Source organism: Arabidopsis lyrata, assembly GCF_000004255.2.
Source record: "Arabidopsis lyrata subsp. lyrata unplaced genomic scaffold ARALYscaffold_7, whole genome shotgun sequence".
Classification (NCBI taxonomy): Eukaryota; Viridiplantae; Streptophyta; class Magnoliopsida; order Brassicales; family Brassicaceae; genus Arabidopsis; species Arabidopsis lyrata.
In genome coordinates this window covers 2,627,900-2,652,037 of record NW_003302549.1, presented here as the reverse complement: position 1 = coordinate 2,652,037, position 24,138 = coordinate 2,627,900, and the positions used below count along the sequence as shown (strand labels likewise).

General features: G+C 33.1%; 4 protein-coding genes across 4 annotated transcripts; 2 read left to right on the top strand and 2 right to left on the bottom strand.

Moving 5' to 3' along the window:
- Positions 1 to 4,363: 4,363 nt before the first annotated feature.
- On the bottom strand, positions 4,364 to 5,276 carry LOC9305199 (auxin-responsive protein SAUR50). Its single transcript, XM_021018655.1, has one exon. The coding sequence runs from the start codon at positions 4,995 to 4,997 to the stop codon at positions 4,674 to 4,676; it is 324 nt and encodes a 107-aa protein (XP_020874314.1). The 5' UTR covers positions 4,998 to 5,276; the 3' UTR covers positions 4,364 to 4,673.
- An 8,265-nt stretch (positions 5,277 to 13,541) lies between these two features.
- LOC110226607 lies at positions 13,542 to 14,560 on the top strand. Its single transcript, XM_021018653.1, has 2 exons — positions 13,542 to 14,000; positions 14,080 to 14,560. Exons 1-2 carry the CDS (start codon positions 13,596 to 13,598, stop codon positions 14,428 to 14,430), a joined length of 756 nt encoding a protein of 251 aa, XP_020874312.1. The 5' UTR covers positions 13,542 to 13,595; the 3' UTR covers positions 14,431 to 14,560.
- A 5,744-nt stretch (positions 14,561 to 20,304) lies between these two features.
- LOC9303176 (auxin-induced protein 15A) lies at positions 20,305 to 21,566 on the top strand. Its single transcript, XM_002869081.2, has one exon. It carries the CDS (start codon positions 21,021 to 21,023, stop codon positions 21,333 to 21,335), a length of 315 nt encoding a protein of 104 aa, XP_002869127.1. The 5' UTR covers positions 20,305 to 21,020; the 3' UTR covers positions 21,336 to 21,566.
- Positions 21,567 to 21,802: 236 nt separating this feature from the next.
- On the bottom strand, positions 21,803 to 22,617 carry LOC9305198 (auxin-induced protein 15A). The gene has a single exon (XM_002867057.2). The coding sequence runs from the start codon at positions 22,316 to 22,318 to the stop codon at positions 21,998 to 22,000; it is 321 nt and encodes a 106-aa protein (XP_002867103.1). The 5' UTR covers positions 22,319 to 22,617; the 3' UTR covers positions 21,803 to 21,997.
- Between the last annotated feature and the right edge of the window lie 1,521 nt (positions 22,618 to 24,138).

Genomic DNA, 24,138 nt, shown 5'->3' with positions numbered 1-24,138 from the left:
TAAAGTTATTAAGTTACGATTAATGTGGCAATTAGTTTAGGTAATAATAACAAACTGAATTCTGCGAATGGTAAATGCTAAGTATCCGGAGATGATTAATATGGAAATAGTATAAGAATATGTAGATGAATTAAAGACAACATGACTTCATTTATCAGTTTGAAATTAAGACAACATCCCTAAAATTGCTTATCCAAGATCCGAATAGACTAAAACCGGGTCAAACCCGGATCCAAAAGAATTAAAGCAAAAATGTACTATAAAAATGTATATGTAGATACTAAGTTAATACTTCCTCCGTTTCGTTTTAGTTGTCGTTTAAGGTTTTTTCACACAAATTAAGAAAAACATTAAATTTTCTGTTTTACCCTTTATTAATATATCCTATAAATTTTTTCATTGGCCAAAACATTAAAACAATAGGGATAATACTAGAATTTTTACCAAACATTTGCATTGAAAACCTAAAACGACAACTATTACGAAACAAAATTTAAGTACTAAAACGACAACTAAAACGAAACGGAGGGAGTATCATATTAGCAATACAAAATTATGTTTTAATTTTTGTTTCTATTATAATTTAATGTTTAGATTTCTATCCAAATTTCTTTGATATTATCAAACATTCCAAATAAATAAAATAATATTTAGTTATACTGGTGTCATTTGAAAAACTAATAAATAACAGAAAGTGATATGTTCTTTCATTTATATATTTAAATATGTTTGAAAAAATTAGAAAATCAATATTTCTTTTAGAACTACTGAATGTACTTTACCTCTTTTTTTTTTTTTTTTGAATAAACTATTTGTGAAAAGTTAGGAGGCCGTCAATCGCTTGTTTTCTCTCCGAAACGGAGGACACATATTTGAAGATTATTTGTCCTATATACGATTTAATGTTAGTTATCTCACTAACTTGACCAACATTATCTAATTTCCATCGGTACGGTGTACGTGGTACCTCCACCAAATCATCTCACCTAATTCTTACGCTGATTTAACAGTTAGAGTATCTCCCACTTGCGTTTTCTCTCCACCTTCTAAGAAAAAAATAGACACATGACTTTAGTAGAAGTGGCGAAAAAAAACAAAAGACTTTAGTAGAAGTATTATCTACAAAGATCATCTCGAATAAACTTAAATAGCGTTGTGAAAAATGACCCACTTCCTCGATTTAAAACCGACCACGAACATGATAGTGTTCTTACAATTTCCTTTGGGTTTTCACTTTTCTATATATAGAACCTAATGTTCTCTCTAACGACGAATTGATGAACACATATTTAATTTAGCAGGATCCATATCTTTCATATATTATTAAGTCTCTTTTCACTTTTTAATACGTGATTCCTAACCATTTTCTTTGCAGTGTTGGAGGTTTTAAACAAATTTCATGATTTAAGAGCGATTTTATTTTATAGACTGTCTTCATAATAACTTCTTGTTTCACTAGAAAAGAGTCGTACCTGTATCTTCGAGTGATCATAGAAATTAACCAATTTATATTAATTAATAAATAGTTGATAGATGTGCTTTTACTAGACAAGCATATCTTGGTAAATCATCTTGCTTTTGCGTGAGTATTCATCAAAGCACTAAGCAATTTAATGATTTTACTATTGACTGTTTTTAACCCATCTTTATTAGATTTTAGTTCACGATCATACGAAGTCATTACTTTTCGAAGGTTTCGACTTGAACTGGTCCTGCCAAGATTCGTAAATTATGGATCGGATTAAAACCTGATCCTGACTTTTTTTCCATAGCATAAAGATCGGTCAAGGCGAGACAAAAAAAATATCGAGATTAATATATTCTGCAAAAAAAATTCGTGGAGGCCTAACAAGTTAAACCGACGTTAAGTTTACCGTCTAAATCTTTGGAACTCTTTTAACCAAAAAAATCCAACCGAATTAAAAGTCAATAGTTATATTAGGGAGTAATTATTTATGAGCAAGTTGAAATCCGACGTTTCGTAACCTACTAAAAGTAAGACACTATTTGCTGTATATAGGTCGTTCGTTGCTTAGTATGTGCCATCGTAATCCTTATAAATTATGATGCTTTACTTTTTGAAAAGTGGTGACGAGAGATCATAGTGTCTGCTAAATTATTAGTTTAAAGATTACATTCGAGTTGCTTTGTTAATTGCAACTTGCATGCAAACTATTGTAAACTAAACCACAAATCCTAAATCTTAAATTAAACCCAACCTCCATTATATTTAATAAATTAGGCTCTTACAGGAATAAAAGTAATCAGTCACGTAATAGTTAAATGGTATATCAAATCTTTCAGATGTGTCAAAGCAATTGACACATTGCTATTTCTTAATTTGCATCCTTTTTTTTTTGTTATTGGATGCAAATGCTAATAAATTAATTATCATTTTATAGTTATATACTCCCTCCGTTTTTTAATAAGTGAGGTTTTAAGTATTTAGTTTTGTTCTTAAATAGATTATGTTTTCAGTTTTCAATGCAAAATTAATTACTTTTTTATTGGTTTTGACGATTTATATTCTGTCGTTGGTTTTTTATTGGTTGATTAGATAATAAATGGTGTTTTTGTTTAGAAATAAATAAAAATGAAATGATTTCTTAATCGATGTGCATTCTCCTAAAACATCACTTATAAAATAACGGAGGGAGTATATATTTGTAAGTGTTCTTCGTAATCTCTCAATCGACTTGTTAGTTAGCTATCGCCGTACACGATGGATATATATACAGAGAACAACACTGCGTTAATTATGTTGATAAAACCAACGAAGCTCGGAATGCGTGATAAATCTTGCATAAAGATTCGAAATTAACGACTATTCAAAAGAGATCCAAACAAAGAATTATATAGTAAAAAAAAAAAAAAATTATATAGTTAGTAGTATAATGGTTTTATATTTGGCATGGGAGGTCTAACCTTATTTAACGATATCAATCAAACAAATGTTTAATTATAAGCTTTGACTAGTTGTACGGAACGGGAAAAAGCCGTAGAAGAAGGAATCGTTTGATCGCGCATGCGGTACATACATGTATATGCATATATATAACGCTGACTCTAAGAATGATTTAAGGGACGCTAAATATTTGGAAACAGCTCAATAATATTTGTAAAGTCCTTTTTTTTTTACAACTGCTTCCATTACCAAGCATGAGTCATTTTCTTTGCTTTATACGGCTGTATGTTTATCTAAATGGAAAGTTATTTAATGTCATGATTTCCCTTGCTTTACACTATGTATACTATAAATAAGTAGATATTTAAAAGTAAACTCAGTATTTAATTTTAATGTGTATCTAGTTGATAAAAAGAAGTCAGCGCTTTTTTGGGTGAAGAATGAGTAAACATTCACTAGTATATATGGTGTAATTAATAACCAAAATTAGTTAAGAGTGTTGGTAGTCCCGTATAAGAAATGTATACCAAAGAACTTCTAAATCTTAAGGGTTGGGAATATAATCTATGATATAAACAATATTCGAGAGTGCACATAGCAACAAAAGCAAAAGTGAAACGTCTTGATCTTTTCATCTGCAGGTTTGGGCTTAAAAATTACCACAATTCCTAAGTATATAGATTTTTATTTTTATTTTTTTGACAACTATATATAGATTGGTGTAGAAACTTACTAGCATTTGATACTTACTATTGATGATTGATCATTTATTTAACAGTTGTAGTATTTATAAACTATGGTAAGAGAAAGCATAGTAAAAAAATCTTCGGAAATAGCAATTAATGTTTAGGTTAAAATAAACAGTGGTTAGTGCGGTCACCGGTCAGTATGATAAAACTATAAAACATGCATTACAGTCAAAGTAGTGAATAGTAATAAATAATAATGGTGGGAAACTAGTAGTTATAGTCACTGCATGTGACTATATATACACAGTATAGGTGTTTTTCTCGAACAAATTGTATTGAATTAGCCCTTACACATATAATATTGGTGGCCTAATTTTCGTCCCAACTACCGCTAAACATGAACACTACTGAATGTTCCGAACTAATATGAATCTTATCGTTTTTTGTAGTCCTTAATCTTATAAACCGTACATGATAAAGTACCCCACATTCTCTGACAAACCCATGTTCAAGCATGCATTTTCAAAAGCTTATGTAATCCACTGATATATTTGACATATATAAAAAAAATTATTCTCTAAGAAACCTAATGATTTAGATATTACATAATAGTTTAGTTTCAAATTAAATCTATTGATTAGGTTTTATAAGTAAGTTTAAGCCTAAAGTGTTTGTTTAATGCTTATACAGTGTCATACCTATTTTTTTTTTTGTAGGAGATAAATGACAAAACAAAAATTTGCACAAGAATCAATAGACAATACCATGAAATATTAAACAAATGGATCGGAGGAACACTTTTTCTTGCATTAAATAACTTCTCTCACCGAATGAAGATTTGTGAGGAAAACATTACAAACTTTATTTACAGATCTAAACCCATAGAATCTCTACCTCATACGGATTTTTTTCTAGTTAGACGAGACAATTACCTCGTAAAAAAAACCCTAGATGGGCTTAAAAATAAAGGAAAAAACTTTAAAAAGCGAAGAGATTTTTCTTTTTGTAAAGAAAGAAGCTTCCGCCTCTTCTTTAACCATCTCCTTCTGCTTCTTCTTCAAATGATTTAACTTAAAATATCATCGGATCATGGAAGTTAGGGTTTGAAAAACGAGTTCGTCACAAGGAATGGTGAGACCCATGTCGTGGTCGAATCCAAATTCTTCCTCGGCTCGTTGTAAGAGAGATTGAAACTCAGGATGAGTCAAGAAGGAGATTGGGACAATGTATCTGCTTCTGTTCTCTCCGACATAGACAGGGAAGTGTCCCTTTGGTACGTCAAGTGGAAGGCAATCATCATCGCACCCTCCTCCATTCTTCTTCCCTAAGCTCGAGCATCTCTTCAGAATCTGCTTCAGCATTGCTGTTTGAGTGAGTTTTGAAGTTTTCTTTATTATAGCCATTTGTTTTTGGGTTCTTGAGAGAAAAAACCTTTCGGTTGTGTTTAGGGAGAGAGAGAGAGAGAGTTATGGAGAAGGAGATGGGTGGGTATTGAGGGAGTTGAGGAGTATATATTTATAACTAAAGATTTTGTAATGGGCTATTTGTCTGTACATATTTGTGTAGGTAGCGTATAGAGAGAGGGAGAGACATGAAGACATGTGCATATGTGTGGAAGGAGATGGTGGGAGCCAAAATGTTAAAGGCCAGCTGAGGATTTAATTTCATTGTTGGTCCTCTTTGTGACATTGTGGCCCCTTCTGATCTCCTGGTCCTTACCAAGATTACACCATAAATACTATATCCTTTCCATTTCCTACTTTCTTTTTCTTACTTAAATATTCACTTCAAACACGTATGTGACTACTTGAATAAAAATAAGGCCCTAAAATCAATCAGCAATTAAAAACAGTCACGTATATTTTTATATTTCTAAACTCAATACTATAAGCTACGCCTACAAGTGATAACCACCCTTCTAAAACCGTTACTATCATCTAGAAAGACAATGATAAATTTATTTTCCACATATATACTAATTACATTGTATCATCGAAAATCTTCAAAATTTAATGGCAGAAGAAAATGTACACATGTCGTTTCTCTCTGTTGAGAGGTGTCATCGAAGAGCGTAAATCACGGACTTTGGAAAGAGTAATGTACTGAAGAGTACAAAGTAGAAGAAGAGTGTTTGGAGTGTTGCTAAATGTGGTTCGAGAGAGTGTGCCTGTGACACTTTCAAACAAATTTCTTTTTCCTTTTTTTGCAGACACCCATGTGCAATCTCTCATACTCTATTTTTTTTCTTCTCTCTATTAATTTCTGTGTGTTTCTGATCGTTTTTCTTTTCCAACGGTAGACGTTGCAGTTAATCCTCAGCCTTCTCATTTTATTTTATTTTTATAAACAAATATCTTTTCTAAATACTCTGAAAAACGCGTCTTGGTATTTACAAATGAAAAAAAGGGGAAACTATTTAGGACACACAAAAATATGAAAATAGGTTTTAGTCACCATTTGAAGCTAAGTGAGTTTTCTTCGCAGCATGATGCTGTACTGGGTCTCAAGTACAATTATGCTGCCGACGTTTGATATACGGAAATACTCTTTTGCAAATGAACTTAAATTCTTCTTTCCATATTCCATTTGATGAGGTTTCACTGTTTTAAATTGATCACCAAAAAGTAGGTTCACCAAAAGGGCTTTAATTACAATTTGAATCTATATTTTAACCACTACAAAACGATTACTGTTACTTTCAGCGGCTACAAATTTTACTATGATCATAAACATTTAATTTATTATCCTCTTATTATCTAAACGAAAAACCTTAGGTCAATCGGAAAAACCTAAGTGTAGTCTGGCTCTTTCTCCACAACCAAGAACCTGACTTTTCTCCAACCAAGAGCCTGACTGCACTTTTCCCATGAGATAATTAGCTGATAAAATATTTATGTTTCTATATATCCACTTTTCTTCGAAGTAAGGCAAGGTAACACTGATAATACTTAACTAGATATTGTTCGAAAGGCAAACTGAAATGTTTGTTTGGTAGAGTTCATTTACTAGATACCCAATTTGTCTGTAAAAAGAAGTGCAGTAATAAACTCATAAATGAATGGATATTCATTTTGTGCATGCATCTTTAAAATAGTTGTGTGATATCAGGTTAAAATAATATATCATGAAAGAAGATTTTTCCACAGAATGGCAGAATATATATTTCCCTAGTCGACGGGATTGGTTTAGTCACAAATGACAAAACTTCGAAAGTTAGATAGTCATTATCTAAAATTAATTAGTATTAAAGGAAACATGGTTTTGTCTTAAACAATCCCATATGCCCTGTCTTGGGAGCTACGGCCCATGCGTTTAGGAGCCACCTATGTTTCTTAGGTCCTAATCGTCGACTCAGTCTTGATTATTATAGTATAAATATTTGAAGCTTTCTTTTTGATAATTGTGAGATTCATTTTGTATACTAAACGTATTAAATATTTGACAAGTGTTGTTCAATTTATGAATTTGTAAATTTTTATGACGAATGGATTGATCCATGGTTTTATATGTATTCAAAATTTTATTTTATTTGAATGTACAATTAGTTCTAACACAAATTCTCAAAATACGGTCTAATCATTTTTTTGACAAAATTCTACGATATGATAATTTTTGAGTCGGGTCGACAGACTAATAATTTTAAGTGAAATCAATTGAACAAATTTTAGACTAGGTCAACTTTTGATTGGACTGGACAGTGTATTCGAATTCTAGTACCATGTTAAGTTCATAAATCTTCAACCAAAATTAATTAGTAATGAATTAACTGCCTGTCTTTTAATTATTATTTTTCCCATCTTAATTTCGATATGTTTTCATACAAAATTTCTAAATTTTATATTTTTTAAGGAATTTATTTATAACTATATCAAAACGAGAAAATGAAAAGATTTCGTTGTAATTTTCTCATAACAAACCCCATTAAATATACTTCATTTCAGTTTCCATTCTGTGGATTAGAAACTAAATATTACAAATGATTTCAGTTTCCATTCTGTGGATTAGAAAGTTTAAGAAATGTGGTTGATATAGAGATATCTCGCATTCTCCTCTTTGACAAAAAAAAAGATATCTCGCATTCTCCCCTCTTATATAACTCATCCTATAATATATTTGGTTATCATCTTATAATATGACTGTTATGGCAATAACTCACCAGATATATGTGTATCTGCTGTATCAGGAACTCTCTTTCGTATTGTCTGTCTTTCACTTTCGTGAAATTTATATTTTAGTTTATTTTTATATACCCATGCATTCACTTCTAAGGTTTTTTTTTGTCAGTCTCATCAAATATAATGTGTCCACTCTTATAGTAATTATCGAGTAGCGTAAAATTAAAGTGTTTTTGTAACAATTGATGGTATACTATACGTGATTACAGAATGTCCACCATCATCGTAACGTATATGATCTGTCGTAAATTTAACAGCATCACAATTAGTGATTACTGATTAAAAACCGCTTTGTTTCTGTTTTTTTGTTTTTTTTTTCCGAATAAACGACATATTCTGCATTTCTTTACTTTGTGTCTAATGTATATATATCGAAGAAAAAAAGTATATATATCGATTCTTTACTTTGTTTCTTTACTTCTAAAATATTGATTTCTTTTCTTACTTCAAATTTCTAAGAAAATAGAAACGATCCCCCAAAACTATTTCCCAATTGTATCTTAAAAAAAAAAAAAAATTTCCCAATTGTGGATTATAACGGGTATATATTTACGTAATATATCATCTCCCGACCTTGTCTTAGGTTTTATTATATAATAAATATGTATGAAGAGATATAATAAGAGATTTTGAACCAAAAAAAAAAGAAAAGGAAAAATATGAGATAAAAAAGGTAAGAAAAAGCAAAGGTGGTCCAAGGGAAACATCATGACTTATCTCTTGTAGTAGCAGCATATGTGTATTTCTATTGATGTTTTTACTGTGTTGTCTTTTTAGGTATTGTCATTTTGTCTTATAGATTCTGGTTTTAATATGCTTCAGTTAATATACCATGGCATGTGGCCAGGGTTGTGCCTAGAGTTTTGAGGTCAGAGAGGAAAAACTGATTTATTTTTATTTATTTAAATAATTATAATTACAAGTACAATTTAATTCTTTATAAAATTAAGTTGCCGAATGTCCACATTCCACAAATGAAGATACTTGAACTTCGAAAAAGAAAAAATCTCACGACTTACCAAATCTCCTCATTGCTCAAGCTAGGATTTATATCTTGGTTGTGACCTGCCCGTGCCATATATATCGTTTTCGGTTGTAACTGATGCATGTTAGAGTTTCTTTTCAATAACTATGTCTTTAATTAATGACCGAATCCATATCTATTCTAAGACCTACACTTACTATGAGGATTAATTCAACAGTGTTACGTGTGTAAAATCTAGCAAAAACCAATATCTAGTGTTATATATGAAGATCAAATCAAAGACTCAACTACAAACATTTGGTTGATGAATGATGACTCATATCTCTCTAAGCACATGATTTGGAACCGTAAAGTATAACGTATATTATATAATAATCAACATTCCATTCTATCAGTTATTTTTTACCGATGGTTGGGAACTTGGGTGTAGTGTTGTAGTACGTGTCGGCAGCCCCGGCTCAGATGGGTAGGGCGGAGGTGCGACGGCCCGGAGCTTTTTTATTTTATAAAAAAATTTACATATAAAAAAGGCCCAAATATTTTTTAAAAATATTATTAATATGAGAATTATATTTTAAAAGGCCTAATTATTTATAAGAAAATGTATAAAAAGGCCCAAAATTTTTAAAATAACAATTTTTACTATAAAAACTCCGCAAAATTTTTAAAAATTAAGTAAATTTTCTCTTTGTATATAATAATAGGCCAAAAAAATTTTTTTTGCCCTAAGGCTCTCAAATATATTGAGCCGGGGCTGCGTGTCGGTCGGTCTTATGCTGTTCAACCAAAAAATGTTCATTCGAGTGTTAGTTAAATCTCGATTAAAATCACAACATTATATCCCAAAATAATAAGCGACGATCAAAAGGATGGGAGGAAAATGGTTAGTAAAGAAAAATAAATAGACGTAAAGGTACGTAGTCATGCATTTTATTTGTTAGGTGTTGCTTTGCATGTTCTGTGACAGAGGAAGGATCGTGAGAATACGTGATTGAAACAAGTTGTCCATGAGCATATGGGACCATAGTGTTATTTATTTATTACTAATTATTATATTTTGTGTCTATTTTTCTAAAAATTTTATTGGGTAGTAAATCAAATCAATCGAATAGTTTTATTTTCCACAGTGAATGTTGTCGTTCTTCGTTGGTGATGTTGTTTGATCGTGACATTAGGGTCAGTGTAAGCACATGAACGCCATGTTACTCCTTCGCCCCTTTTCTTTCTTACGTAGATAACTTTTTGTCATTAATATGTGTTGTGTGAAACTAATGTCTTTACAAACCATAAATGAAAATCAATTTCAAAAATCAGATAAAAAAATTTCCTAACTATTTCATTATTTTGCTGAAGTACATGTCACACAAAACATATTGAGTTTAGTTTTATATTCATAGTCATTACCGTGCATGTATTTTAATTTACACTATTGGTTAACAATACGATTCAGCTTACTCACTATTAGTTATATAGTTTGAGTTGAACTACCAGTGAACTTATTACAACTCTTTTTTCTTTTTTGGTTTACTTCTTGTTAAAGTGAACTTATATAGACTGTTATGGTCTGAATGTTTTGAAAGGTCAATGATTCGAGTTATATTTTATAGTCCTATTTTTTCAAATATTTAGAGCATATTCATCTAAAAGCTAAATTAAAGGCATGTGTAACTCGATTTTGTATATATGTCTTAGACATGCTTACCATGCAAAAATATTTCTTTCTTTTTTTTTTTGTGAAAAAGATTTCCTTTTTCTAACTGAATCTTTTTTTTTACTAAAAACTCTACTTTCCACTGCCTCGTCTTATCAAATATTCCTGTCACGATGATCACGAATATTAACATTGCGAATATATACGGGTTCATCAAAAGACCAACACCAAAAGCATTATTTATTAAATTGGATTGAAATGAATTAGGACAGCTAGTTCCGGACCCATCCATAGCATAAGCGTCATCAGTGTTTATATATCCAGCTAATGTTGGTACTTTGAAGGCGTACGTCAAAAATATGTCGTTGCTTCTCTTTTTTTTTTATGATGTGATGTTGTCTAGTCGTATACTCGTATTGAAAATATCAACTGAAATTTTTAAAAAATTATTATTTAAATATATATCTTCTTTTTTTTTTTTCCTTTCTAGTGACAGCAAAACACCTCACTATTACAACTAGAATTTGAAATATTAAATTGTAACGAAATGAAAAAATTCCTTAAATATTGATTAAATATCTGATCACATTTTAAAGTTATGGAATACAATACTATGGAATAAAATCGTCTCAATAAAAGAATACATGTGCAATGTAGATTATATAAATAATAACGTTATTTGACATATTTTGATGTGCTTTTAGATGGAAAAACCACTAATAAATCACTTTTGAAGAACACATCCAAATATATCTGGATAGAAGTAAGTCGTACTATTATTTATTTTTTATTAAAATTATTTATTTTACACCCTTGCATAAAATATTACTAGCGTTCCTCTTGTCAAATGAAGTATATAGAACCATGTGGTATGTCATGTTCCAATTATTAAAGAAATCTTTATGAAAAAAAACAAAGAACCATTTAAAGAAGGACAATGACAAAATAAACCTTATTAAAATAAAAATTCACAAAATAAAAATAATAAGGGTTTTTTTTGGTGTGTGTATGACTGTATGTCATGTCCAATAGGCTAAATATTTGGGCCATTGAATTACATGTCTGGGCCGAAAGTTAGTAGGTCCATTCAAGCCTTGTTTTTAAGATATATTTTTTAAATGTATTTAGGTCATTCTTTTGTACACTTTTTTTTTTTTTTTTCGGGTGGAAGAATCAAAACAAAATGTCACGCATACGCTATACTTCTCAAAAAATGAAATGGCATTTATACATACTGTAATTTTGATAAATCATTTATCTACTTCTGCAACGGTCATTTTCTCATCTTTATTAATTAGCAATAAGTAATATATGAAATTGCATTTATACATAGTTTCATTTAAGTTCGCTTTAAGAATTTATCTAAAGTTCATCCGAATTCACAGCATAATGTCAGTTTGATACAAAAAATATTAACGATAAAATAGTAATTACATTTTCGGCACTAGCAGCATGCATTATCAAAGTTACTATTTCCTTCCAACAAAATAAAACAAGTCCCATATCTGCCGATTTATATTTCAAAAGTTGTCATACACAGTATATATCAAACGCCCCCTCTATAATTTAGTGGGTCACATCACATGCTCTCTAATTATTTCAAATGAGAAGCCATTATCCGAAAAAAAAAAAATGATATATGTAAAGCTACGAAAATGAAATTTGCAGAAACATGGATATCCACGAATGGACCGTCACAAGATCTTCCAATAATATTTAGCTTTTTTCAGTCAAACGTAGAGAGTCAGTGAGTTGATGATGATGAAGCCCTCGTGTTGTACATAGCTGCCAAACACTAACATATTCAAATCCACCCAATTAATAAAGCTTTGGAGCACAATAATTTTATTTGCCTTTTTGACCTCCATTATGTCAATAGGGTCAAGAGGTCACGAGAGGATATAACAAAAAAAACTTGGACATTTCTTCATTTCTATTTTTAATCTAAATTATGTATAAATTTCTTTAAATTTGGAGAAAAAATTGAGTTATTGGAAGCTTTCATGAACATTTGCAAGTTGTCGAAGCATCTAAGTCACATGTGGTGCATGTAGACTTGCTCGTATGAATAGTTAAAGTCATTACCTTTTTTTTTTGATAAAAAAATTATATGCTTGATATACTGAATTGATTGTTTCTAGAACATAATGGATGTTAATGTAATTCAAGAATAAACTAATAAAAAAACACAAATCTGGTTTTAAATTAAAGAAAACAAAAACAGAGTTCTTCACACCGAAAGTTGTACGAGTTCGATACGGTGACTATATTTCGGCTGAAACGAAACCAACAAAAAATATTATTAGAAAGAATATTAAAATGTTGTTATTTATTCATATGGAATTGAACTATATATGAAATTAATTAGTAACTTTATTTAATTTTAGGAGTATATATAATATAGCTAGCCACTTTTAAGAGAAAGCATGACATATGAGGTGATAGATATATGGGGACAGTCTTTATGCAGATAATGAGAAACGACTAAACAAAGAACCATTAATTAGTTGCATTTGTCTGAAAGAATTTTGGATTTTGTTCACTTAGCTTTTTCGTTATTGCTTTCTATGGGTATGTTCAATTCATCTATATATATGCAAAGCATTATCTACAGTGGTTGCAACAAATGCAGATGCTATTGTTCCCAAATGATTTAACTTTTTTCCGTGGATGAAAATATCGATTAAAATATCCGAAATTTTGTCATAAATTTTAGTTATGGACATTTATAAATGGGAAAATCCCATAAAAAACCTTCAAAGTGACACCAACTCCCACTTTAAACCTTTAAAGTTTTACACTTCCATTTTAATACCTCAAGGTAAAAACATTAGCAACATAATACCCCAAAATAGCTTATATATTCGTGGGCCCACAATATATAACGGAAAGAAAATTTCCGTTAACGGAACAAATAACAACAGTTACTCCGTTTGATTTATTGGCCATGTGCTTGATTTTTTTAATTAAGAGGGATAATTTAAAACTAAAAGGAATAACTAAAATAATAGAAATAATAAAAATAATAAAAGGGTTAAAGTAAAACCCCCAAATCGTTGGGATCTAGGTTTCATGAGAAAAAAAAAAACAAAAGAACAAGAGAGGGAGAGAGCCGTGAGAGAAGAAAGAAGAATCCAAGAACGTAGGGTCCCATTGATTTTTGATGGTATTAATCTGAGTCTTGCTATCAATGATAGGCATACCATGCAAACATGCTGTATGTGTTTTAGATGACAACCAAGACGATCCTGAGAAGTATGTGGCTAATTATTATCAATCCTCTTACTTAAAGAACACATATGTGGATAACATAAAACCTGTCAATGGTGAGCAACTTTGGACAAAAACATGGAAACCTCCTATTGGGATCCCTAACATTTGCAAGCCAAGAGGTCGACCAAAGAAACGTGACAGGAAAAAGGAACCTTTTGAATCACTCCAAAATGCAGGAAAATCAACCAGACATGGGAGGATACCACATTGCAGCCGATGTGGTCAAGCTGGCCATATTAAGAGTGGATGTAAAAATGAATTAGTTGTTGTGGAGGGACCAAAAAACAGACGTGGTAGACCTCGAAAACTTGCATCAGTTGAGGTATTTTCTCTTTCTTTCTAATTTTGATAAATGCTTGATAATTGGTTTTGAAATTCTCTGTTTTATTTGCATGAATCAGGTTCAGCCACTACGCCAACCAAAGCCAAGGAAACCTAGAGCCAATCCAGCTGCTTCCTCTCAACCATTACCAACCACTGCCACCATAATCAATCAAACTTCTGATGCAATAAGTTCTCAACAGTTACAATCCGGTCAATCAAGTTCTACAATTCCTACTTCAAGTGCACCACATCCTTCAATCTCGTCGAACAAACCAAAAGCTAAGAAGCGTGGACGGCCTTTAAAGACAAGAAAGGTGGAAAACATTCCAAGAGGAGTTGGAACATTTTGGAGTCCATTCACAGGTCGGCAAGTGTTTGGCGACAAGGCGTATGATATGTCTAACAATGACCCTCAACGTCCACTTTGAATGTTTTTGTCTTTCAATTTCTGTTTTGGGATTCATAGTTTTTGTTATCAATTTCTGGGTTTTGGGACAAAGTCTGTCTTTTGATGTATGTTCCGTGAACTTCCCGTATCTATGAATGACGTTTATTATTTTTAAAAATTTTCTTCTTTTTTCCTTTTTAATTTTAAATTATTCCTTTTAATTATATAAAGTCACCTTTGATTAAAAAAATACCCAAGAAAACAGATTTAATCAAACGGAGGTTAATGGTGTTAAGTGTTCTGTTAACAGATTCAAAAATTCTGTTAAATATTGTGAGCCCACAAATATATAAGTCATTTTGGGGTATTATGTTGCTAAAGTTTTTACTTTGAGGTATTTAAGTGGAAGTGCAAAACTTTTAAGGTTTAAAGTGGGAGCTGGTGTAACTTTGAAAGTTTTTTGTGGGATTTTCCCATTTATAAATAGATACGTACGTCGTACTTACATCGTAACACTGGTAACTTTTTTTTTTTTTTTTTAAACAATGGTAACTTAAGAACTTTTCTACATCGAAATAATTGTTTAAAGGGAGGCTTGAGCCAAAAAATGTGCTTTTTTCTTTCATGAATTTTGTATATTTTCATTTACTTTTGTTTTACAGGATTTATAATTTTTCTCTGAATTCAGACGACCATTGCTTTAATTAGTTGATTAGTCTGAAATATGTAAGACCGTTAAACGCCTTGGATTAGGAATTTAGGATCGGATACTGTTACTTAGATATCATTTTTTGTTATTGACCATGGTTTTCTTAGATGGGAAACATTTAATCCTCTACATCTGAAAATGCCAAGTGATAGACAAGTAGCCAAATGGTTTCCGTTCTCTCATGTTCATATGTTTTAAGGAAAGTCTTAACGTGGAACTATTAAGGATAATTTCCTATTATTGTAGATATTACTATATCTCTTGTATATCTTCTTAGCTTGATCCCCAAGTTGTTAGTTTAGGGCTTCCTCTCTTGTATAAATACTTGACCTGAATGTTTAATAAAGATAAGCTGAATATTATTCAATTCTCTACTTTGACATGGTATCAGAGCACGAATTTTTTTTCTAAATCACAACCACGAATCTTCTTCCTTTTTGCCTCTCGGCATCTTACTCTCACGTTTAAAGCCTCTCGGCTTCTTCTTATCTGTTTTAATCTCTAAGCCTCTCGGCTTCTTATTCTCTGTTTCAAAATCATAGCCTCTCGGCTTTATCTTCTCTGTTTTCTCGATCTCTACTCTGTTTTCCGGTTTTAAAACAGAGCCCTTTGATTCACGATGGCTTTGGCTACTACAAACCCGAAACACAAGACCATCTCACCATATGACTTAACTTCGAACGACAATCCAGGGGCTGTGATTTCTCAACCTCTTCTCAGTGGAATGAATTACGACGAGTGGGCTATGAACTTTCGTATGGCTCTCAGCTCTCGTAAGAAGTTTGGCTTCCTTGATGGAAGCATCCCGAAGCCAGCATCCGACGCACCAGAACTTGAAGATTGGATGGCTAATAATCACTTGATTGTTGGATGGATCAAGCAAACAATCGAACCAAAGATTCGTTCCACAATCTCTTCTCGTGAAATTGCCAAAGACCTCTGGGATATCATCAAGAAACGATTTTCGGTTAAAAGCGGTGCTCGCTTACAGCAGCTTCGCAACTCACTAGCCAACTGCAAACAGAATGGATCCACAGTTGATGAATACTTTGGAAGATTAACCAAGCTGTGGGATGGGATTTCTGAATGTATGAACTCAAAACGATGCAGCTGCGGCAAGTGTGAATGCGACCTCAACACAGCTCGTGACAAAGAACTTGAGACTCTCCGAGTTCACGACTTTCTTTCTGGACTTGATGAATCCTCTCATGGTGCGATCCGTTCACAAATTTGCGCCATTACTCCTCTTCCTGATTTAGATACAGTGTATCAAACAATTTCCCAGAATGAGACAATCCGCGCTAATGCCACATCGGAGGTAGCTGTCATGGGATTTGCTTCTCGGGTCTCTGGTTTAAGCTCTTCTCAATTTCTGAATACTGTTTTTACACGTGATGTGTCAAAACAGAGCCCCAGCTTCACAGGCTCTTCTCGTTTTGAACCAGGGAACCGTGATCCTTCTCGCAAATGCTCCGGATGTGGACGTATGGGTCACGAAGCATCTTCGTGTTTCAAAGTGGTGGGCTATCCCGACTGGTGGGGCGATAGACCACGAAACAGAACTGATTCTCGCAGCTCGAATGGGTACTCTACAGGACGTGGTCGTGGCAACACTCCACGTGCTAATCTCACTCAGATTGTCAACGCTAATTCCGCAACCATTGGTTCTTCTGAGATCACGGACGCTGATAGACAAGGCTTGTTGGGACTAACTGACGATCAATGGAAACTTGTTCAAACGGTGATCAACTCTGGCAAAGCATCTGACAAACTAAGTGGTAAGAATAATGATCTTTCTTGGATTCTAGATACCGGAGCCACGCATCACATGACTGGCCGTTCCGATTTCTTGGAGAATACTCGTGACATTGCTCCGGTATCGGTTTTACTTCCTACTGGTGCAGATGCTATAGCTACGAAACAGGGGACAGTTCGATTAACTTCTCAACTCTCTATCATCAATGTTTATTTAGTTCCCGGATTTCATATCAACTTGATCTCGTTTGGACAGCTCGTTACCGATCACTTTCTTGTGGGACAAGTAACCGATAAACTTATGATTTTGCAGGACCGCACTTCGAGGATGGTGATTGGGTCGGGTGAAAGAGAGGGAGAGGGGCTGTACCGGTTTCGTGGGATTGAGAGTATGACAGCTTTGCACACTAGTGTTAAGGACGATTTTGTTTTGTGGCATCACCGTCTCGGACATCCATCTTCCCGTGTTACCGGCATGATTCCTACAGTTCGTGGTGTTTCTAATAATAGTAAAGAGTTTTTATTTACGAATTGTGATGTTTGTTTACGAGCAAAACAAACTCGACAACCTTTTCCAGAAAGTTTTAGTAATTCAAAAGAAGTTTTTGATCTCATTCATCTTGATTTATGGGGACCGTATCGGACTACGGCATTTTGCGGATCGCGTTATTTTTTTACTATTGTTGATGATCACTCCCGGGCTGTTTGGATATATTTGCTGGCTGATAAGACCCAAGTATCAACGTACATCCACGATTTCTTGGCCTTAATCGAAAGACAGTTTTCCAAGAAAGTGAAATCTATACGAAGTGACAATGGGAGTGAATTTCTCTGTCTTTCTCAATTTTTCCGTACACAAGGCATTACTCATGAGACCTCGTGTGTTCATACTCCGCAACAGAATGGTCGAGTAGAGCGCAAACACCGTCACATTCTCAATGTTGCTCGTGCTTTGCGATTTCAAGCTAATCTACCGATAGAATATTGGGGTGAATGTATTCTCACGGCGGGATATCTTATTAATCGTACTCCTTCACAGCTACTTAATGGTGTGTCTCCGTTTGAAAAGCTTTATGGACATGTTCCCTCGTATAAACACTTACGTGTTTTTGGGTGTATAGCCTATGCCCATAATATTGACCATAAGGGAGATAAATTTGCTTCACGAAGTCGGCGTTGTATTTTTCTAGGCTATCCTTATGGCAAGAAAGGATGGAAACTGTATGATTTGGACCGTAAGGTGTTCTTTGTCTCTCGTGATGTTCGGCTTCTCGAAAATGAGTTTCTGCCCTCTTTGTCCACCACGTCTCCTCCGTCGAATTCTTCTATATCTTCACCGGTGCTTGGAGTCTTTACTCCCGATGATGATCCTAGTCCGCTGCTTCCAGAAACTGATAATTCTGCAACTATACATGACACTCCTCCGTGTAAAGACACAACACCGGAACAAGACACGGGTATGGGGACAGAAATTCCTACGGATACTCACGTTAGTAATGACGCACAGTTAGTTGAAGAGTTGGGTCAAGGCAAGAGACCAAAGTTTCCAAATGTTCGCCTTCATGATTATGTGGTTGGTACAGCGTCCATTACTCCTCCCTCTCTCTCTTCATCGTCACCCTCTCTTTCGCCAGCCTCAGGTTTGTTATATCCTATCTCTAATTATCTCACTTATGAGAAATTTTCTGCTAGTCATCAGGTTTACTTGGCAGCCCTCACTACTCATGTGGAACCGCGTTCCTTTAATGAAGCCATGAAATACGAGGTTTGGAAAAATGCAATGGGATCTGAGGTAGATGCATTACAACGAAACCACACTTGGGATCTTGAGGAGTTGCCTCCGAATAAGAAAGCACTTGGAAGTAAGTGGGTGTTTACGATTAAGCTTCGATCGGATGGGTCTATTGAAAGACATAAAGCTTGTCTTGTTGTTCTTGGCAATCATCAAGAGGAAGGTATTGATTATACGGAGACGTTTTCACCAGTAGCTAAGATGACTACGGTTCGCATGTTTCTTGATTATGCGGCTAAGAAGAATCATGAAGTCCATCAAATGGATGTGCACAATGCCTTTCTTCATGGCGATCTCAATGAGGAAGTTTACATGAAAATTCCACAAGGTTTCTCTTCTCCTAATGAGACTCGTGTTTGTCGTCTACGCAAGTCTCTATATGGTTTGAAACAAGCTCCTCGGTGTTGGTTTGCAAAACTTGTGGAGTCTCTTCTTAAATATGGTTTTTCACAAACCAAATCCGACTACTCTTTATTTGTTTATTCCAAGAAGGGAATTACTTTACGCATTTTGGTATATGTGGACGATTTGATAATTTCAGGAAATTCTCAAGAGGAAATCAAGACATTTAAGAATTATTTGTCTACATGCTTTCATATGAAGGATCTTGGATTTTTGAAATACTTCTTGGGGATTGAGGTGGCTAGGAACTCGTCGGGATTTTATTTATGTCAACGCAAATACGCCACTGAGATTGTTGTTGAGGCGGGTCTTCTTGGGTGCAAACCGGCGGGTTCTCCGGTTGATCAAAATCATCGTCTCTCTCTCGCGAGTGGAGCCCTGCTCGCCGATTCACACACATACCGGCGTCTTGTAGGACGTCTTGTGTATCTTCTCGCTACACGGCCTGATCTAACGTATGCTGTTCACGTCCTCTCTCAATTCATGCAATCTCCACGTGAAGAACATTGGCTTGCGGCGTTGAAAGTTGTACGGTATCTTAAAGGCACTCTTGGACAAGGTATCCTTCTCCGAGCAGATTCTCCTCTTCATTTAACCGGTTGGTGTGACTCAGATTTTTCCACTTGCCCTTTGTCACGACGCTCTTTGTCGAGTTGGTTTGTTCAGCTCGGATCTTCTCCTATTTCGTGGAAAACTAAAAAGCAAGATGTTGTCTCTATGTCATCGGCGGAGGCTGAATATCGGGCTATGAATGCTGTTACTAAGGAACTCAAATGGCTCAAGGAACTACTTCAAGATCTTGGTTTTGATCATCAAGAACCAATGACGATTAGGTGTGATAGCAAGGCAGCCATTCATATCAGTTCCAATCCGGTTTTCCACGAACGTACAAAACACATTGAACGTGATTGTCATTTTGTCCGTGATGAAGTTCTTCGGGGCGCCGTCAAACCAATTCATGTGGATACAACGGAACAACTTGCGGATATTCTTACGAAGGCTTTGGGACGCAAGGAATTTGATGCATTTCTTCTCAAGTTGGGCATTCGAAACTTACATGCTCCAACTTGAAGGGGGGTATTAAGGATAATTTCCTATTATTATAGATATTACTATATCTCTTGTATATCTTCTTAGCTTGATCCCCAAGTTGTTAGTTTAGGGCTTCCTCTCTTGTATAAATACTTGACCTGAATGTTTAATAAAGATAAACTGAATATTATTCAATTCTCTACTTTGACAGGAACCAAGTTTAGTTAAATCTAATAGTAATCTGCGTTGTGGATTGGATTTAATCTTGTATAGAGAAGCGATGGGATGATCCGATGTTTCCTGTATGATATATTCTCTACCTCGTGCATGTGGCCTTTTGAAAGTATTGGGGATATAATTGATCATTTATACCTTACCCACAAAAAAAGTCTTAATGTGAAACAGTTTGCTTAATATGTTACGTCAAATCACTCAGGCTTCGTATCTAACAAAGCAATGTATATATATATCCAATTCCCGAAACATATTTTAACATATATATGGAATGTGTAACGTCTTTATCGAAAGTAATAATTTCTTACAAGTTGATGTGTTAACATGTTTCTACTTTTGGTTTTATTCATATAAGAGATGGTAGGGTCTTATAATTCATATTAGGAATGGTAGGGTCTTACAAACATGTTTCACGAAAATGAAAGAAAAACAAAGTGGTTTCTAAAAGGACAAGGCATAAGCATGTGAACTTCATCCATTAGCTCCACCTGATATGTTTCTCAAACTTTTACACTCTTCAATAACTTGCGGTCAAATTTTCTTTTGATTCCCTATATATACTTTAAAAACTTAGAGAAACTTGCTAACAAACATAATCCATTCCACTAGAAGCCCAAGACATTCAACATTCTTCGTCAAATTTGATCATCACCTAAAAAGTTTTTTCAAAATCTCCCTTTTTAGTCACTTGCATTGATCCTCAAAGATGGGTATCCAATTGATCGGACTATCTCAAGCAAAGCAAAAGCTTCAAAGAAGCTTATCGGCAAGAATCGCAAGTCTCTTGGCTACGTCGGGTACTAATAATGTCCCAAAGGGTCATGTGGCCGTCTATGTTGGGGAGACTTATCAAATGAAGAGATTTGTGATACCTATATCGTATCTAAACCATCCACTGTTCCAAGGTTTGTTGAACCTTGCGGAAGAAGAGTTCGGGTTTGACCATCCCATGGGAGGTCTCACCATCCCTTGCACTGAAGATTACTTCACTGCTCTAGCTTCGATTCTAAGTGGTTCATGATAAGGGAGCTAGCTCACTGATCATCACAATATTCATTAGGTTTCTTTATACAAATCTCTGTGTTTCTCTTAAAATGTATTTAAGTGGAGAGAAAATAACTCGAGACTGAGATACTAAGTGAGTCTCTTTCAAATTTTGATCAAAAATGATCGTGTGAGTTCTTTTTAACCATTCCATTTGTAAAGAATTCACTTTCTGAAAAATTAATCTATGATTCTTTTTGTCCATTAACAGTTATAGCCTTTGGATGTGAAATCTCATTAGCATAGTAAGAATTGTATCCACAAATATATATGCCTCAAACATCATATTATATACTATACACACACAAAAAAAATAAAATTACATAGATATTATCGATAGTAAATTTTGAAATTTATGGATAAAAGGTTATGTAAAACTGTTGAACTTTTTTTATATTTAATAAAAAGTTTTAGATTTTATGTCCACAGTTTTTCTGGAAACAATTTAGAAAGAACTAAATCTTTGTATAATATTGGTAAAAGACAAATTTCCCAGCCAATTATGCAATTTTTTCCTTTATACGTTTTGGTTTTGATTTTACTGTTGCCTAAGCCCCCTCTATTACATAAAACAATAAACGGCCTTACCAAACGGATAATCAAACCAAACAATAGAACAATACTAATACTTAAGACCAATTAATTACTTTCAGTTCTAATAAATTTACTACGCTTCAGACGAGAAGTGATGTCAATAAAGACATCTTTAGCACAAGGGATTGTGAGGGATTTCCTCTTATGATCTGTGCCGAACTCATCTTCGGCTTGAAGCAACAAGGCTTGGAACAAAGGATGGTTTAAGTAAGATATTGGAACCACAAATCTCTTCGTCTCTTCCTCGTCTACACCAACATATACCGCAAAGTGACCCTTTCGTACGTTGATTATGTGTCTTAAACGCGATATCTTTTTATCGACTACTCTCTTGACTTGAATAACTATAGTCTTGAATTGAATCATATTTATCTTTCAAATGAACTAAATTTGTTTTAGCTTGAACGGAGATGCATGTGTAGACTTTGTGGCTTTATCTACTTTATAGGGAGGAAGGTTTGTTGCTTTAGGAGTAGTAATTCATTGTTATAAATATCAAAGGATTTTATCACATATTGAATAGTAATTGACATAAATAATGGATATGTAGTATCTTAAATACATATTATGATATAATTTGTATTTTTTTCTCTAACTTTAAGAATTAAAATATTATCTTCTATCTTAATTTTATTAATGAATCTATCACATTTTCTCATTATTATTTGTTGCTAACTTAAGATTTTCAAACAATATAAGACTGTACACCAAAAAATTATATTTAAGATGAAACTCATAAATATTTGTGAATCCACCAATTAAAGTATTAGCTATCCTCATGTATATATATATATATATATATATTTTTTTTTTTTTTTTTTTTCCTCATGTATATATATATGATTCCTTAAAAGTTTAGAATCTACCAACTGTTTCAATGCATGCCGCAAAAGCGGTACCATATTTAGGCAAACTCTGAATACTATATATGATTCAAAATCTTAAATGTATATATTATTTATACGTTTTAAAAAATTAATATTTAAAATTTATATGTTTAAATAGACATTTGTTGAGAATTATAATCTTTGCATTCTCCGACACTCCGAACTCACTAATTATTGAACATCCTTTCACTCAAGAATGGAAAAGAAAGAGTAAGAAACAATATAATGTGAAGAACTCTTTGTAAAAAAAAAAAAAAAAAACTCTTTGTTGTTGTGTCTTCACCGCCATTGCATGCCTCTTTCGTTGGTTTTCTTTCCTTTTCTGGTATTCTTTTGTAATATTGTTTGTTTCATAGATTTCAGTCTTTTATATCTCTACGTACTGTCTCCATCTTCTATAATTTTTTTTGAAAATTTCATATTTTACTAAAATATATATAATGTGAAAAAACTATTAGATATATATATGACACTTTAATATATAGAGTCGCGAAAATCTATTAAAATATTTCACTAATAATAAATATCTGAACCAACTTTATGTTTCAATTAAAATATTATATTGAGCTTTGGTTCAGATATTTATTATTAGTGAAATATTTTAATAAATTTTGGGTAATGTTTTATCATTTTTCTAAGAAAATCTGGAAATCATATAACATAGACATAGTTTATAGTATGTACTTAACTACTGCATGATTTATTTTCAGTAAAAATCTATAGTAAATTAAAATGGTCTCATTTTAACAAAATCGTGTAAAATAAATAATTTACTAATGAAACGTTAGTTTTACAAATACTCATTATATTTAAAGATAAACACAAAATTTGTCTAAATCACTCACGCGTTGATGACATTTTACATATGAGCCAAATATATATGTTTCGTTCGATTTCTATATGCAACTCTTCTCTTCCAAAACACTAAACCATCTATGTCAAAGAACTATTTTAGGTCTAAATGCGAAGAACATATATCTACCACAATCAAATAAGATAAGAGAAAAAAAGGTAGTAGGCCATAGGCAGCAAATAGCTATAGATCTATAAGGATTTTGTTTTCGATCTATATCGATCACTAAACAGTACTATGTTGTATGTTCAAATTTCAGTCTAGCCACAGTCACCATCATCCTCATAATCACATGCAAAGATGTGTTATTCAGATCTTATCCAATGGACTATACATAGAGCTGCAATTTTAACAAACAAATATATCACATATTTCAGTAGAATACTAAAAAAATTATTATTTCAAAACTAGAAAACCATCTCGTTACTCATTCTTTCGTCCCAGCA

Excerpts from the sequence above, each read along its gene's own strand:
- LOC9303176 (XM_002869081.2), top strand. The coding sequence starts at position 21,021 with ATGGGTATCCAATTGATCGGACTATCTCAAGCAAAGCAAAAGCTTCAA.
- LOC9305199 (XM_021018655.1), bottom strand. The coding sequence starts at position 4,997 with ATGGCTATAATAAAGAAAACTTCAAAACTCACTCAAACAGCAATGCTG.
- LOC9305198 (XM_002867057.2), bottom strand. The coding sequence starts at position 22,318 with ATGATTCAATTCAAGACTATAGTTATTCAAGTCAAGAGAGTAGTCGAT.
- LOC110226607 (XM_021018653.1), top strand. The coding sequence starts at position 13,596 with ATGATAGGCATACCATGCAAACATGCTGTATGTGTTTTAGATGACAAC. Across the intron at positions 14,001-14,079 it reads GAAAACTTGCATCAGTTGAG|GTTCAGCCACTACGCCAACC; the intron begins GTATTTTCTCTT and ends TGCATGAATCAG.